This window comes from Antennarius striatus, chromosome 21 (assembly GCF_040054535.1).
Source record: "Antennarius striatus isolate MH-2024 chromosome 21, ASM4005453v1, whole genome shotgun sequence".
In the NCBI taxonomy this organism is placed as follows: domain Eukaryota; kingdom Metazoa; phylum Chordata; class Actinopteri; order Lophiiformes; family Antennariidae; genus Antennarius; species Antennarius striatus.
In genome coordinates, this window is record NC_090796.1 from 12,545,010 (window position 1) to 12,559,970 (window position 14,961).

At 40.4% G+C, this 14,961-nt stretch overlaps 1 protein-coding gene across 1 annotated transcript in view; it reads left to right on the forward strand.

Annotated features, from left to right (window-relative positions):
• Positions 1–445: 445 nt before the first annotated feature.
• LOC137588799 (PH and SEC7 domain-containing protein 1-like) overlaps positions 446–14,961 on the forward strand; it is a 37,564-nt gene continuing 23,048 nt past the window's right edge. The window contains exons 1-9 of the mRNA XM_068306084.1: positions 446–610; positions 960–1,077; positions 1,551–2,091; positions 2,662–3,129; positions 7,611–7,805; positions 9,540–9,620; positions 10,210–10,322; positions 11,219–11,277; positions 11,809–11,898. Coding sequence (XP_068162185.1) covers positions 1,068–1,077; positions 1,551–2,091; positions 2,662–3,129; positions 7,611–7,805; positions 9,540–9,620; positions 10,210–10,322; positions 11,219–11,277; positions 11,809–11,898 — 1,557 coding nt within the window. The 5' untranslated portion in view covers positions 446–610; positions 960–1,067. The remainder of the gene's footprint in view (positions 611–959; positions 1,078–1,550; positions 2,092–2,661; positions 3,130–7,610; positions 7,806–9,539; positions 9,621–10,209; positions 10,323–11,218; positions 11,278–11,808; positions 11,899–14,961) is intronic.

The following is a 14,961-nucleotide window of genomic DNA, read 5'->3' on the forward strand; positions in this document are numbered from 1 at the left end:
AGCACCGGATACCCCAACTCTACATCGCCGTCAACTCCCACAATACACCAGAGATTCGTGGTCCCCAAGCCTTGACAAAAGGGGAGACCCAAGTTTGTTTGAGAAAGGCGACTGCACAGAACTTGCTCGCAGGCTTTATATCAATCAGAGTGTTGAAAAGGCACCAGTGAGCTGGACATCCATGCAGCAATGGGGAAATCAGGTAGAGAACAGTCCAAGACCAGGTACTGAGCCTGGATTTGGGTCTGTCAATGACCAAACCCCTGACTGTCAACCCAATCGCCATCGCAGATCCCTCAGTCCTACAGCTCAGCAGAAACGGGCAGAACAGAGAAGGAGAGAGATCCTGCTTCTGGGACCAGTGATTCTGGACTCTCCAGAGGAAGATGGTAGTGATGAGGAAGAACAAGGAAATAACATGGAGGACTGTCGGGGTGGGCAGCAGCCCCATCCCCAGGTTGGAGATCAGAGCGGAGCAACAGGAGGGTCATCTTCAAGGAGCTCCAGTGGGGTGACGGGCAGCTTGGGGGACAGGGATTGTGTGTCCCCAGAGTCCAGTCAGTCCAGTCACCAAAGCAATGAGACCGGGGTTGCCACCTCAGGAATACAGGTGGGCAGTGCCATAACTCTAACACCGTACAAGTTATTCTTGATATCATCATGTATTTAGATACTTATGAATTTTTGGTTGGATATAATTCAGCCACTCAGGGATATAAGAGTAATATTTTAAGGGAGAAAGTTGTTTCAAGTTAACCTAAGTAGAAGTAGAAGCAAACAGCTGTGGTAGGGCTCTCACAACTGCTAAACTCGATCTAGCAACACCTTTATTAAGTATTTGTGGTAATGGAGTTACCCTCCTACTGACTCAAGTTCAATGCGTAAGATGTAGGATGCCTGACTACCCCTTTCATGGTTCACTGCAGAGTTTGCCTCTATATTGTCTTTGCATCTTGTAGACGGACAGTGGCAGTGCAGCGCCCGTGCCCTCGCTTCATTGTCAGAGGATCGCTCGTGCCAAGTGGGAGTTTTTATTTGGGACCCCTGCTGAGGAGGCCGGTGGTAAGATGGAGAAATGTGAGAGCATATCCTACTTAAATTTATATACATACTGCACTTTAAAGTTATTCCTTTGTATAAGGTATTTACACATTTCCTATCCATAATTTTGTGTAACAATATTTTATCAATGGGACATGAAGGAGGTGATTTGTCTTTATTTCATTAGTGGCAACATATTCAGGTGTAATATGTATTTCTGTACCCTTAATAGAGCTGCAGTAGATATCATCTGGCAGCTTGATGTATGCATCTTCCTCCTCAGCACCCCCAGAATCCATTGTGCTCATTTTTAGGGGAGAAAAGTCCAGAGATTTTCAGAAACCAAATTAAACATTGATTTTAGACCCTTTGTAGGAAACACTTCACACAGTTCATCTCCGATTTATAATTTTTAACCAGTTTACCAACAGGCTTCCAGCTTCATCAAGTTTATCTGATTTTATAAACCTTTGATAACATAGAGAGGAATGTTTTCTCTGCACCTGCAGCTTCTCTGGAAACCTCCACAGCTCCTCCCAGTGGTAACTCCAGTGAGTCTCCCACACCAACTCCTCCTTCCTCTCTACCTCTGCTTTCTGCCAGTCATGAGGTGCATCATGTGGAGGTAGAACTGGTGACCCCACCCCCAGCCATTGTCGGGACTTCCCCCAAAACTGGCATTATTCGTCGTACTCTAAAATACTCAGAAACCGACCTGGACGCTGTTCCATTGCGCTGCTACCGTGAGACGGACATAGACGAGGTGCTCCTGGCAGAACAGGATGATGCAGACTCTGCGTTTGGGAGTAACCGCAGCGTGCAGGGCACTTCAGGGACAGGCAGCAGTCCACTGGGGTGTCTGGCCTATGGGAGGACAGATAGGGCGGTGGCACAGGAGATGAGGGAGGGAAGGGAGGATGAGCAAGATGAAGATGAGGATGAAGAGGAAGAGATGGTGAGCTGGGCGAGTGTGAGGATGCAAGGAGATAACAGGAAACAGCAGTACGCAGCAGAGGATGAGCCAGAGGTGTTCGGTCACCTTCTGAAGAGGTAAACATCAATACATGAAACGTAGACAAGCAAACACACACATTCATAGTCACACACGCAACTGCGAATACACACACATGTTCGTAGGCATGTAAGGGGAGGCAGGATTTTACTCTGACCTAAAATTTGTTCTGATTTTTGATCTCATAACCTATTTTTCAAGTAGACCAGAAATGAGTTTGGGTTCATGAAAGTTTCTCAACTCTAATGGTCCAGTTATAACTTGGCATAGACAGACTCTGTTAAAGTACTTTTTATTTTTACTTTCCTGCAAAACCAAAGTTTGTTTTGGTTTTATCCTGTTATGGAGCTACACCCTAAGAAAAACCATCAGCTGTGAAATAATGTTCTCAGGTAGGTTGTCATGGTAAAGGAGTCATATCACGAGTCTAAAACTATTCGAGACAATTGATTTTAGGTCCAATTACATAATGAGGAAACTGAGCTGTCTTGAGAGATGTCTGTGTGCTGTCAGTGCTGTCTTGTTTATCGATGTTTCCTTGATAAAAATAGATGGAATCTTTTTAAATGGGACACTGCAGTGTTTCTAAAACCCCTCTTTCTGTTTAGACCAATGGAAACATTTTTTGACAACCACCACCCAGCCCTGAAATCCCCCATCTTGGTGTCTGGTCCTCGTTGTGCTGCAGAAGACACCTTTAGCCGCCACTTTGAAAGCATCATGGAGTCTCACCGAGCCAAAGGAACGTCGTACAACAGCCTAGACAGCGAGGAGCTGCTGACGTCTAGCACCCAAACAATCCTGACCTTTGATCTGCCCACGCTAACCCCTGCTATCCATGCTCCTGTTTGCCAGAGCGCTAGGCAGATCGTCCAGCTTAGCTTTGCCCCGCTGGCACACGATGAGCGGCCCAGTCTGTCTGATTCTATCTTTACCGTGACTGGGGACTCGGACGCCACTCGAGCCCCATCCAGCGAGAGGCTAAGCAGCGGTTCAGATGATACGCCCCCTAGAGGACGAGAGTGTACGCAGCTGGGGAGCAGCTGGTACAGCAACCTTTCCTTCTCTTTACCAAGGTGAGTTAGTACCGCGGTTGGTGTTACGGTGCAATAGGCTCACAGATATGATATTAAGAACTTAGAGGCATATCATCAACTCACGATTATCATGGTGGTTGTTTGTATCTCCAATGGTTTCTTGTTTACACTTCCCCCATACAGAACAACATGAGCTTTTGTTCAGTTGGTTCAATATTCACTCACATGTTAACTGCCGGAATTACATTAGAAATTATTTTGGTTAGGAGTGGGTCAAATAAATGAATTATATGCAGGTCCGGGAAACTTTTAATAAGACAATAGCAGTATAATCCTAATTCTCTTCAATAATCACAAAACATGCAGTTGCATAAGCTAAAGTCAACTCTAGTAAGACATGAAATGAAGCAGGTGTCATGTCAGCCTGTGAGCATATAAAAAAGAATGAGTTTTTTATGTCAGTTTGGAATTTTGAGTGACTCCTTTCAGGTCAGAACCACGTTAACGGACTGTTGTCACTGTCCAAATGAAAGAGGGTCTGTGTCATTCCCTTTGTGCAGAGCAGTGCTGCAGTGCTATTCTGGAGCTCAATAAGTATGAGTGAAGGTCGCTTGAAGGCTGCGTCTGATCCTGTGACAGGTGGAGAGTGTGTGATAGAGGCAGATGGCTACTGCAGCAGCAACACTCACCTTGACTACCAGAGACTTCACTTTAGCTCTCAACACAATCCCACCAACAGATGACTTCATTTTATGTTCAGAATCCATTGCTCTCATTGTTGTGTACATTAAGAATTATAAATAAGACGGCAGTATCTTTAAGGATATTTCCAATGTGATTGAGAGATTGTTTTAAACTTACCCTGAGAGAGCACTGCAGAGGTTGGGACTGCATCAGGTCACTTTGTTGCTCTGACCACTAGGTGGCAGGAGAGGACAACGATCATAATGTAAGCCTTTAATATTATGATGTATGCGTGCGCGTGTGTGTATGTGTGCGTGTGTGATCAAGACAAAATCATCAAAACAGAACTCCACGAGAAGTTAACAACAGCAGCTTCACTTGTGCTTCCTTTTTTTTTTTTTTTTAATAAAATGAGTTTTAAGATATTTTTAACTCAACTTCCTGTTCAGGTGATAATAAAATCACTCAGGTATATATTTGCAGCACTGACTCTATTGTAGTTCTGTAACCAACCCAACTCTGGCATCTGTGGAATTCAGAACAAATATTCCTGAAGGCTCCTCCACATTTTGATAAAAAATGGAATTCCCCCCCACCTATTCATAGCTTCCTTCAGCCTTTTTCAGATGGTCCGCACCACCAGACAGTGGTTTATTGTGCAAAGCTGCCCAGTGGACTGTGAAGGGGTTCGGTCATGAGGTGGTGGAGCCCTAAACTAGACTGCTGCTTTATCTTGGGATTATGAGCACTGCTGCAGACCTTGATGAAGAATATGCTGTAAACGTGCTATACAATAGTCGACAAAAGACAACAAGTTTCTTTACTCTTGCCAGTCATGTTTGTAGAGGAAACATTTTGAAGGCACACACCCAAAGCATATTGCAGTGAGTATAAACACGATACCTTATATGTTTGTTTTCTTTGTAGGTGTGTTAAAATTCAGACCACAATTAAGGTAGTGTGGGATTTGTAACAGGGATGTTCTCAGTCTGTGTGGTTGGAATTGAAGAGAAAGACAGAGTGAGGAATGAGTGGTGGGGTAGAAAGCCAGGTTTCCAGCCATGCTTCCAACCCAAGGTCAGCAAGGGACAGTGAGAGTTTACACAGTGGTGGGGGGCAGAAAAAACAGCAAACAGCCTCAGAGGGGGAAAGATAGAGAAGGAGCGGCGATGCAGTACAACCAGCGCTTTTGCTTTTGGGGAAGGAATCTTGCTGTGAGGATCGAATGACAGCAAACACAGAGGGAGAGTGAGAAAGTAGAAAACTGAAAGAAGGAACCAATGAAGTCTCAGTCAGACTCAGAGCGAAGGAATGTCTGCAGGCCTCCCGGGAGAGACTACAGGTGTTGTTCTGCCTTAGCTCATGCTCTCTGGACTGGACGGCGATGCGTTCATATCATGTGTCCAGGATGAGAGGAGGGGTCAGTCAAGCGAACAGTCTGGGTGTCGCTCATGGGACGGCAATGAGGACATACTCTGTCTTCTGCTGTCACAGTTCATCCACAGTGGAGGAGGAGAGGTATTTGTCGAGGCGGTCTTCCCACAGGTATGTTCCAACAAATACATCACAAGATTTGTGTACTATTATGGGCCACAAACCAAAAGTCTAACACTGTATACTTTTTTCTGCAATGCTTGATGTAGAGCAGGTCTTTTTTGAGAAAACTGTGACACTGCATACCCAAAGTCCTCAGAGGAGCTTTGTGACATTGCCGTGACTCTACTGCTTCAGTTGGATAAACTGCACTGAAATTTGGTATGGATATTCATGGCCCCTAAACGATGAATGCTAAAACCGGCCTATCATCATGTCTTTATTATGTACAGACCCCACCAGGCCTCATCTAATGCCATCATCAAGTCAAAAAACTAAATGCTTGCAAAACTATAAAACTGCCATACCAGGATTCATACTAGCATGAATTTTCGTGCTAACATGCTTGACCAAGATGATGGTAAAAAGTATATGTTTGTGAAGGTATTCTTTAGCATCTGAATGTGATATGCACAAGCTTGTCGTTTACATGTGGGTGCAACTCTGAAAGGTTTCTTGATGTGCTGATTCTTTGTTAAAGCGAAACTGGTTGTGAGAACACTGGAGTAGTGTCTTTTTTGAAGATCATTAATAGGTGTTCTTTGGATACTTCAGGTTTACGACAGTCATTTGTCAAAAAGGTTTACTAAAAAATACTCTAAGGAACACCTTAGGATTCCTGTATTTTTTTTAAAATGACCAACATGCAGGAACTTATACACGTCTTCATTATGGCTTGTAGTCCATTCACACTTCTGAGCAATTTTTTGCTATTGATCCAAGCAGGATGATGGATCCCTGTAATCGTATAGGCGTACTGGTCAAAGAAATAGGAGGATGCATGTATTGTTTACTTTTTCAGTGACCTTTTGAGACCCACGTAGGCCTTGATAAGAGGGATGATTACCTGGCTATGTCGGTGTGACCTCCTGGGTCAAAGAGTACAAAATGTATCACTACACCCTTCAACTATTAATCCTTCATGGGATACCATCTTTCTCATGCTGTAAAACATCCCTGATTACCTTCTGCCCACACCAACTGGTTTACACGAGATGATTTAGTGCCTGGTCCATCTAACACAGATGCATCTTCTGTGATTAAATGTGAGCATTTACTTTCTTGGGCATTAGATCGGGCTGCCTGTGGACTTCCATGACAGAAGCACAAGATTCAGAGAGTACTTTGTGAAATTACCCCTTGCAGCTTTCTTAAGAAGAGTGCATCATTAATTACTGTTTTCTCTGGTGTGATTTTGTTTGACTCATTGACAGCACACAAATGTGATGTGGGAATCTAGGCCTTGGGACTTTGTTGACTTGTTCCTCAAACTGAGAAATCTAAATGAGAGCTCCACTTGTTCAGGAAGTGTTTCTGCCTTTCTGTATTAAACTCTCAGCTGTTGGGCTGTTTTCTCTGGCCGGCTGGCGTGGCTAGAGTTGTCACAATTGCTCTTGACAGCAGTGACAAATGTCAGCATGAGGTGGAATTCTGAGTAACTGAACCCAGCTACCTCGTTTCATCCATATTTCAACAAAAATAGAAAAATAGTTCTCTTGCAGCGCAGTGTGACATAACATACTTAAATTATTATCGCAGAATAATTCAGACCTATTCCGTCTTGCACTTGTGAACTGGCTAATGCTTTGAAGAAGCTTAATTAGGAAGTGATAACAAGGAAGTGCAAAAGTCAGCAAAGTGACACTTTGAATGTAATTATTAAAGTTTAGAATCACACCAAATGTTGCCTTTTTATATGAAATAATTTGCATATGTTCTACTAAATTCATTTAAGTAGAATATCGGTTTTATTTCAGCTCTATAGCGTTATTATATCCTCCATGTCTACGTCCATATTTTGAAACTATGTTTTTCTATCTAATCACTTTTCATCACACACGTTTTTTAATTCGAAATATATTTCTGCTTGCTTTAAATTCCATCCTCTTGATCAGCTTGATGTTTTAATCTCTCTCTCATTAGTATTCTTGTCACACTGCAGGACACCACAACTAGAAACTAATTACAGACCAGTGCTGCACAGATCACATATATTATTAGCATTATTTATTCATACTATTAAGTAACTGATAAACTGCAGTCGCTTGTGTATTATCACCATCATTTTTTTTTCTGCTTTGCCCCTTTCCTTTTCATTTATTTATAGTAGTGACTTACAGGTTCCTCTCCTCCAGTGCTGGATCCCTTTCACCCCGACTATTAGTTTTGCCACGTCTTGCTCTTTTAAGTTCATTTCCACTTTGTCTATTTTTATCCACCTTTCAACCTGTGACCCGACTCAGCCGTGAGAAGGCCCGTCTGGCAACGGATTCCGAGGTGGACCAGGACCTCAGTGACAGGCTGGGTCTGGGCAGCAGCGATACCCTCACAAATGGCAGTCACCGAGCCGATGTGGCCGCCGCCAAGCGCTTGGCCAAGCGACTTTTCAATTTGGATGGCTTCAGGAAGTCCGATGTGGCCCGCCACCTCAGTAAGAAGTAAGTTCATGTGTGCATACTGGAGCAACTCAACTCTACACTCATCTTCACAGAAGCATGATAGATTTCTGGGTATAGTTTTTAAGTGTATGTAATTCTTTGCCCAAACATATTTTGTAATATGGTTTCAAGTTTTAACCACTTAAGTTAGAAAATCTATTTAGTTTTAACCATTTTAGTTAGAAAATCCATTCATCAGCTTTAAAAAGTTGCACAAAATTATATTTTTGTAATTTTAGGAAATGTGCTGCTGCAGCAATGTGCAGGAGCACAATGTGTAGCCACGGCATGAATTAGCCAGAACAGTTTGCATGTTAAAGTAGGTGTCAGAATAACTGGAAAAATTACTTCTTGTGAAATTTGGAGCCTCCGTAAAAATGTTTGCATATATATTGTCTGTGTAGGTTCTCAGTTATCCAGGTCATGGTTATCCAAAGCTGTTTAAATCAATCCACTTGAATTTTAGAAACTTTCTTCAGTTTCACCTTGAGAACTGAAGAAGGCTCTTGGATAAGAGTCAAAATGCTGTCAAAAAACTTTCTTAAAGTCCAGTGGATTGATTTAAACAGCTTTGGATGCACATGAATTGTTGACTTGTTGAATTGTTGTTAGAAATCTTTATGGAGTGTTTATCGCTGTTCTGTTCACATTTGATTTGCAGCAGGATATGTAGTTGTTAGCTGCTGTCCACTCACAGGGATATATGACATATTAGTGTGGAAAATTATTTATTAGCATAAATCCTGAAATTGCTAAAATGAGGCTTGCAGAAGGAGCATTGTGTGAGGACTCAATGGACAGATGATTCATCTGTCACACATATTTAACTGATGTCACTTCTAAAATGACAGCTCTGGTACACAGACTTTGTTAAATGTCTGTTGCCTTAATTCCTCCGTCCGCATCTCGTCTCCTTACTTCTTTCACTTGCATCACAGGTGAAAGAGCAAGGAAAGGGTTCAAAAAAAGGAATCGAGGATATAATAACTCAGAAATGTGAAGGGGAGACAGAGACAAACTGTTGTTTTTATGTCAGCGCATACTTTTACAAATTCACTTTATCCATGAGTTACAAAGGTACAACAAGAAAAGAAGGAAACTGACCCAGATGTAGACACAGGGGACTGAGTGAGACTGAGTGAGATTTATTCAACCTGAAGGTTTATAAAGAGGTTGAGCCAGGTAAACTGAAACAACAGTCTTCACATGTAAATATTGAGGAAGAAGGCAAATTTTAAAAAAGCACAATAAACATTCTATCACACGAAAGTAAGATGTCAAAATAGTGAGGAGGAAACTAAGAGTAAAGCTAATCATTGACAGGTGAAATGAATCAATGCGATCACATGGTTGGGATGACAGGAAGTACACATGACATCGTAAAACCTTCAAAATTAAACAGTGGACAAGCAATTTAAAACCATTACATTTCTTTCAGCTGTGAAATTATGTTGTATATTTAACATACTGGGTCGCAGGTCAAAGCACAAGGTTTAACACATTAATTTTACTACACAGTTACACTTTATATTCTATAATGCTCTCTGCTTCTGTTGATCTGCATTCCTTCAAGGCTGAGCTGCAGAATAACACTGATTTAAAAGCATTTATTGTTTGGTTGTCCTGTTGTGATTTTACAGTAGCTGGGGTTTTTTCTTTTTTTTGATTCTTCTTTTTTTAAATTTCACATATTCATCTGTAAATATTACTACATGAATGTATTTCTGCCTACAGTAATGACTTCAGCCGAATGGTCGCAGAGGAGTATCTGACTTTCTTCAACTTCACAGGCCTCACTCTTGACCAAGCATTGCGGTAAGAACACACACTAAAGCGAACTCAACACATAAATACAGGTATGTGTAATTTTAAATGTATGTAATTACAATAAGTGTTCGATATATTTCATGTATGATGTGAAAGTAAGAAAGAGATCTTTCATTTCATGTTCATTGCTGTGTCATGGCTACTCTACACTGTTGAACTCTGCTTTCTAGAGCAGCTTTGGTCTTGCATTTGAGTGTGAGGGCAGATATAACACAACACAATACATGATGTGAGACAGTTTTCACAGAATCTTGACATTTTATTTTGTAAGGAAGCATCATGTGCTTTATAAAGTAAAACCTTAGCAAGAAATATAACAGATATTAAGTTTCTAAAAACTGCACTGAATAAATACTCTCTGACATTTTCAAACTCTGTTCATTAATTGTTTTTATTCGACAGCCACATTTATATGATTACATATTCAGAATGCACAGAGATCACACACAGTTGTACAACTTTACACGCTTTATATTTTATTGCTAGTGACATGATAAATATTGCAACATAAAATGTAGTATCTTTAACCTGTAATGGAAGTTCTTGTTGTCTGCTGTCCCTGTGTGATTGGCTGCAGGACTTTCCTCAGGCAGTTTGCTCTGATGGGTGAGACTCAAGAGAGGGAGAGGGTGCTGTCACACTTTTCTAAGCGTTACTTGGACTGCAACCCAAGAGTCATACCATCAGAGGGTGAGTACACCAGGGTATGTTTCCAAGCACCAGCATCGTACAAATTAATACAAAATATGTCTAAATATTTAATACAATCTGACATCCTTACAGCAGCTAGAATCAATATTTCATTATAACAACTTGAAAGTAATTTTTAATGTCAGAGACATTGCTTACGGTGATGAGCCTACAAGCATTATCACCTACAGTGTATGTACAGCTTCTCTCCTCAGCAGTGTACGTTATCTCCCATTACGATACACCAGCTCCATCCGGCTATCCGTGCATCAGGACAGCACAGAGAGCTGGGGTAGATCAGTCAGAAAACATCAGAGGGAAGTCCGGAAGCCTTTTTCACACGTATAATCAGTGCTATTCTGGAATCGATGCAATAGCCACACAACATTCATGTGAATACTAAAAATGGAAACAAAAATAAGCATAAAAATCCTTATGAATGAAAAAAAAGATGTGTGTTTAAATGTTTAAAAAATTGGTGCCTCATGTATTATGGAAAAGACTTGTTCATTGCAATGTATATTTAATTAATATTGACTAATATGTGTGTGTGTGTGGGGGGGGGGTAGTACTCAGTGACTCAGTGATTGATTTATCACATATACTGTACATACACAGACGACAAGACAGATCTCTTTACCATTTGTTTATAATTAAACTACTAGTGAAGTAGACACAGCATCTATTACTTTAGTTAAAATAGTCATTATGCACTGGTTTAATCTGTTAAATTGTTTTAACTGTTGTTTTTGGCTTGTAAAATTTAATTTAATTTAATTTAATTGAATACTTAAAATGTGAAAATCTTGTTGTGTTTTGGCTTTTTAATTAATTTAGCTAATTAGTAATAAATTTGACAACAAAAATAATTTGAGTTCTCGGGTTGTTCTCTATAGATGCAGTTCACACTCTGACCTGCGCCCTCATGCTGTTGAACACAGATCTGCATGGCCAAGTGAGTAATAAGCAGTGTGTTAGTGTTTGTTTTGTAGGTGAGGTGTGTGTGTGGATGTGATCAATGATCATTGTGGCATATGAATCAGTTGCACTAGAGAAATTTGCAGATAAAGAAAGTTAATCTTTCTTGCTATCATCATTTCTTCAAGTGATGCAGGTTTCACTTTGTAAATTTTTTTAAAAATTAATCCTGATCTTTTTTGAAAATAACACAAATCTAAATAAACCATTTCATCTTAATTAGTGTTATAGATTCAAAGGAGAATCAGGGTTCAGTACCTGGCTTTACAGACAAATCCTTCCAGCGCTAACTGGAATCACTGTGAATCTCACATTATTATTATATCATCTTTTTTTATTTGATCTCAACCCTTGATTTTGTTATTCTAAAGAAATGAGGACTCAATAAGTAGAATTAACCGATATTCAATTCATAATGAATTTCATTTTAAGAGTAAAATATGATGGTTTATGAGCACTTCCAGAAAACAAATAAAGAATTCACTTCATTATGAGTTTGTTTTTTCAGAATATTGGCAAGAGGATGTCGTGCACGCAGTTCATCGGCAACCTGGAAGGGCTGAATGACGGCCAAAATTTCCACAAGGATCTGCTTAAAGTAAGCTACTCTCCGGTCTAAAATGGCAGACAAACACACTCGCACACACACATGCACTTGCTGTCATACACAGACATACATCCCGAATGAGAACAAGCAGACTGTGTGTGCCAGCATTATATTGTCCCTCAGATCTCTGCAACTGAGCCTGGCAGTCTGGCCTGCACTTGCTGCCAGCTGGCATTCATCTCATCTCCAGAGACCTCCAATCAGAGGCCTGCCTGTGCCCGCCACTTCCTGGTGCACTCCAGCGACAGCGCGAGCTGGAACAGTAATAATTATGTGATCTGGAGACAAGGAGATTGAGACACGGTCGCCCTCTGGGTATCTATGCAGGACTTCATCAGCATTAGATCTGGCTATTAGCTTAACCCTGTTGAGTTTAGCTACAATAGATTATGAACCATCAGGCAGGGTTTAGACAGAGGCCTGGGGACATGTGATGTGGTGAAATAACTCAATCAGTGCGGTCTGCCTGTCAAATGGCGCACCTAATGATGATGCCTTTGATTAGTTTTGTCTGCAGAGAGGTCCGTCAACATGCCATGAGGCTCCAGAGTGCAAGTCAACAAGTTATAATGGAGTATTTATAATGCCTGAGGGAGCAAGAGTAGCAACATGGATCTGCTGAGATGACCAGGAACGAGTTCTGAAATGAAAAGCTTTGTGTTATTGAGGCCAGATTGTATGCATGTCGTGGTTGGCCATGTGACCATGAAGTAAGCAAGACAGAGAAGGACAAGAAACGGTCCCGCAGATGTGCATTATCATTTTTAATGCTTGTATAGATCCAGGAACAGTCTTTTTAATCATGCCTTCCACATTCCACAAGCTCCCGTTCTTTTATTCTTACAATGAGGATCTCTTATTTCTTCGCCTCAAGCTGCACTCTCTTTTCTCTCCTCCTCTCACTCCTGTGTTCTCTCGTTCTCTAAATGCTCTGCCTCCCTGCTCTCATTTACTCCTTATCTTGCTCCGGTAAGCTTTGTTGCTGTTTAATCTCTCTTTCTCACTGCCAGTTTCATCTACACTCTTTCGCCTCCATCCAGTTCCGCACTTTTGCTTGATTCCTAAATCTGTCCTTTCCTCTCTTTTCTTCCTCTTTTCCTCTCTTCTTCTTTGTTACACCAGCTATTCAGAAGGATCTGTTCCTACCAAGGTCCCTTTTCAAAATGTTCATTTGATAACAAGTAACAGGTTGGTTTCTGGAATTAGTTTATTGATGCACGATTTAATAAAATATATAATATAATAATATAACATATAATTATATCTAACTATTGTTGTGCACTAACATTTGACTAAATTGATGCCATAGTGAAAACCCAGTACTATAAAAAGTAAACTACAAATATCCCTTAAATAGCTATTGGACAGTGGAGTGAAAACCAAATGATAGATGTGTCAATATTTATGATTGAACAATATAGTAGAAAAATGATCCTTCACTGATACATTATGGAGTGAAAGTTTAATTCAGGAAATGTTGCTTGCAACTCTTTCTCTACAGTTAGCGAGAAATTAGTAATACTGTACCAGGGTACCGGTCGTAATTAAGTAGTTAAGTAGTTAAATATCTAAGTACATCTTCCACCAGTAGCTGATCACCTGATCAGCTACTGGTGGAATGTCACTTGAGTCAGCGTCAACCACCTCTGAAGACCACATGTAAAATAACAAGTGTGTGAGTAAGATCCTTGTCTCTGCTTGAGTCAGCGTTCCCCTATGTTCCCTATTAGCATAATATGACTGAATATGACAGTTCGGATTTGTTGAATTGTGGGTAATGTAGGGACCATTTTTTATATGCGTCATAAAAAGATGACAACCCTTCTGCTTAAGATTTGAATCTTTTTAAAATCATCCACTGTAATGCACCATGCTGCTTGTTCCTATTTCCAGAGAGGTCACATTTTACAGAGTTGGTTCAATTTCCAACACAATTACACAACAAGAGCACTTGAAAAGTGTAAATTTTTAAGTATTTTGTGACACAGTCAATTTTACTACTGTAAAGCACAACCTGCTCTTAGTAAACATTTAGGTTCTAACTAGGCCACGTTTGAACCTAAAGAGTGCTGATGCAACCGGCTCCAAGGTCCTTTCCTCTCTCTCCAGTACCCTCTCATACATTATCCTTGTCCCTCTTCTTTTTTCTTCTCCTCTATTTATCCTTGTTATCTCTCCATCATGTCCAGCTGCAGAAACGACTGCCGCCTCCCCCATCGTCCTTGTATCCCTCATTTCCTCCACTCATTTTCCTGCTTCCCCATCTCCCCCGTTTGTATGTTCTGTAAATACGTTAGGAATGAGAGCAGTGCTAATTCTGCACAGGACAGACACAAACCGAATATCTTTTTTCACACATTTTTCCAGAGTCTGCATTTTGTTTAATTTGTCATTGTTTCACCACATCATTGTGAAGACTGTGATGCTTTTGTGTATCTTCCTTAATTTCTTTACCATACAATGAATTCATTGAGTTAAAAAAAATCTAAAGGTTTTTGACCAAATGTAAAACACAGCAAACCCGACTTATGTTTAGTGCTAGCAATGCAGACATTAACAGACAAAACTCAAATTTTAAAAAGTAAATTTGATAAATATCCAGAAACACTGATGAACTGTGAATTTATGTTACTAAATCAGTTATCTGATGGACTGGAAAATAACAAATTGCCACAAAACCCCTTTTTGGTTTAGGCAGAAATTGTTTTTTATCAACTATTATCACCTTTGTTTCTGTATTTTCTCGTCAGTGTCTTGTTTTCTGACTTTTTTGCTTAAATTATTTTCTTCACCAACTTGTGAGATTCCATAACTCTTCCCTTCTCTCAATAGTTTCCTCTCATCTCCTGTCCCCTTTCTCCTTCATCTTATTTTGATTAAACCAAGTGATATTTTTCTCATTACCACAGGAAAAGAGAGGGAGAATTGAGCCATCTCCTAAAATACAAATCTTTGGCTTCATTTCCTGTCTTACTCACTTCAACACCTGTAAAAAGACTTTTTATTGAAATATTTTTCATTCCATTTTCATCTTTATGATTTCAGGAAAATTGC